Consider the following 2,747-nt stretch of genomic DNA (forward strand, 5'->3'; position numbering starts at 1 on the left):
TTTTTTTTTTTTTTTTTTAGCGAGTCTCACTCTGTTGCACAGGTTGGAGTGTGGTGGCGTGATCTCAGCTTACTGCAACCTCTACCTCCTGGGTTCAAGCAATTCTTCTGCCTCAGCTTCCCAAGTAACTGGGATTACAGGTGCACACCACCACGCCTGGCAAATTTTTTGTATTTTTAGTAGAGATGGGGTTTCACCATGTTGGCCAGGCTGCTCTCGAACTCCTGGCCTTAGGTGATCCACCTGCCTTGGCCTCCCAAAGTGCTAGGATTACAGATGTGAGCCACAGCACCCGGCCAGAAGCTACCTTTTCTTAACTTTCCACTGTCTCTTTCCTAATCATCCTGTCCCACTTTTCAACCTATTCTGGACTTTAATACCCGGAAGAAAATACTTTTTTTTTGCTTTAAAACCCTTCTCAGGAGGAAACATCGCTCTAAGCACCATGTAGCTAAGTACCATCTGACTGGTTTAATCCCTTAAAGAACAGAGGGAGGCTCCTTACATATTTACTTCTCTGCTTCAATTTGCTCTACCACATCCTTAGCAATTTGTTGGTTTGTTTTTTAATGTTAATTTACTATTTCAATAAAGAGATTATTTTTATAGAATATAAAAATGTGTTCAGTTGCCCAAGTAGTAGACACTTACTTCCAGAAATTTAATCTTCCACCATTATAGGCATCATTTAAAATAGTGCTGATTCCACCTTGAATCACCGCAGCCTGTATAATCACGGATGCAAATCCAGCCACCATGATCCCAACTTGAAAAACATCTGTCCAGATAACTGCTTTAAGACCACCCTTTGAGGGGAAAGTATATTAGGATTAATGCTTCTATCAGACATTATTAAGTATCTACTTGCTTATACACTATGCTGGACAAAAATGATAAAAACATGAATGTTGGCCAAGAAGTGCACTCAAGGGAAACAGTCAGGTTGGGAGAATCTTCATACAGAAGGATATATTTAAATCAAGTCTTCAAACATAAGCAGAGGCAAAGATGGAGGGTCTGTCCAGGAGAGAAAACAGCATAGGCAAAAGCATAAAGGAGTCAAACTACATGGCGTGCTGAATGTGGCCAGATACATTCCACAGAATGAAGTGGAGCAGTGTCAGGAGATTGTTGGGAAGAAAAATTTGAGTCAAATTACTAGTAAATAATATGAATTTTATCCTACAGGCAGAGCTGATGTTTAATTGATTTGCACTCAGGTGGTCATATCTGCTGTTAAATACTATAAATGATCTGTACTAGCTACCACCAGAAATTTCCCAAGTTTCTCTATGACCTGAGCTGAACCAGCACCTGGCTGAAGGCCCCATCTTCTACATGATCCAGCACCTAAAGGGTTAAGACATAGAGTATCAAGGATTCCATAAGATTTTGTCACTGCTGAGGACCAGCACACATAATAATATCAGTGCCAAGCCATGCTGGTTTTGCATATTTTGTCACCCCTATCTAGAAGCAAGGGGAAGTTATCACAGGTTTGTTTTTGTTTTGAGACAGGGTTTTCTTTGCCACCCAAGCTGGAGTGCAGTGGTGCAATCACAGCTCACTGCAGCCTCAAACTCTTGGGCTCAGGCAATCCTCCCATCTCAGTCTCCCAAGTAGCTGGGACTACAGGTGTATGCCACATTCCTGGCTAATTTTAAAACTCTTTTTGTTTGTTTTTTTGTAGAGACAGAGTCTCAATATGTTGCCCAGGCTGGTCTCAAATTCCTGGGCTCATGCAATCCTTCCACCTTGGCCTCCTGAATTGCTGGTATTACAGGTGGGAGCCACTGGGCCCACGACCTATAATAGGTTTTTAAGCTGAGGAATAGTATAAGCACAAATATAATAACTTGGCAACAGTACAGATGAATCAGGAGACAAGATTGGGAACCATTGCAATGGATCAAATGAAAGAAAAAATTTCAGTTATGCTCCATTTTCTATAAAGGATCAAATTATACTACAGACTATTTCTCACACAAAAAAGTTACCCTGTGGGAGGTCAGGAATAGGAACGTAGGTATGGACAAACCAGATTGCAGTATACAACAACTGGAATTTTCAATTTTGCAAAGCAAGTGGGTAGGGTGAAAAGGGAAATACGTCCTGGACGTACCAGTGTGCAGTAGAATGTGCAGACCACCCCTGTTGCCACCACTGCGCCCCACAGATCAAATCCTGTGACTGTAGAGAAAAAGAGAAGTCATATATAATTGTAAAATAGCACAATAAAATAATCCTCAAAATCATCACAGAAGGAAGCTATATCATTTATCAGGCACCTTCCTCTATACCCACTTGCCTAAAGCCAAAACTAGGTCCAAATCTCATAAATGGCTCAAAAACAAATGGAGTTTAAAATTCTATTTGATAATTTTCTACTCTCAGACACACAGATCTGACACTGGCTTAATTCAACACACGGAAAGGCATTTATATTGTAATTAAGCTAAGAAACTCCTTGATACTGTGATGGGTATTTCTTATCTCTCTCCCCATTAGACACGGTTCAAATAAACACTCTATTTTTATGTATTATGTTGCAAATACTTGAATTTGAGGATAATGTATCATACTGACAATCATAATGACGATATCAAATTGCTATGATGTGTAGATTCAAATGAAGACAACATTAAAGGATTCAAATGTAATCTTTATAACATTGCAGATTGCAGATCTGATTTTAGAAATTTAACAAAGGTGACTGAAATGCTTTTTTTTTTTTTTTTTTTTTTTTT

At 39.4% G+C, this 2,747-nt stretch overlaps 1 protein-coding gene across 2 annotated transcripts in view; it reads right to left on the reverse strand.

Moving 5' to 3' along the window:
* The window catches only part of SLC5A8 (solute carrier family 5 member 8), a 65,147-nt gene that overhangs the window by 42,451 nt on the left and 19,949 nt on the right, over positions 1 to 2,747 (reverse strand). For both annotated transcript variants that reach the window (XM_017887295.1, XM_017887296.1), the window contains exons 4-5: positions 2,123 to 2,190; positions 652 to 806 (exon numbers count right to left, since the gene is read on the reverse strand). In XM_017887295.1, the coding sequence (XP_017742784.1) occupies positions 652 to 806; positions 2,123 to 2,190 (223 nt within the window). The remainder of the gene's footprint in view (positions 1 to 651; positions 807 to 2,122; positions 2,191 to 2,747) is intronic.

The sequence above is a fragment of the Rhinopithecus bieti genome, unplaced genomic scaffold (genome assembly GCF_001698545.2).
Source record: "Rhinopithecus bieti isolate Rb0 unplaced genomic scaffold, ASM169854v2 scaffold_15133, whole genome shotgun sequence".
NCBI lineage: Eukaryota > Metazoa > Chordata > Mammalia > Primates > Cercopithecidae > Rhinopithecus > Rhinopithecus bieti.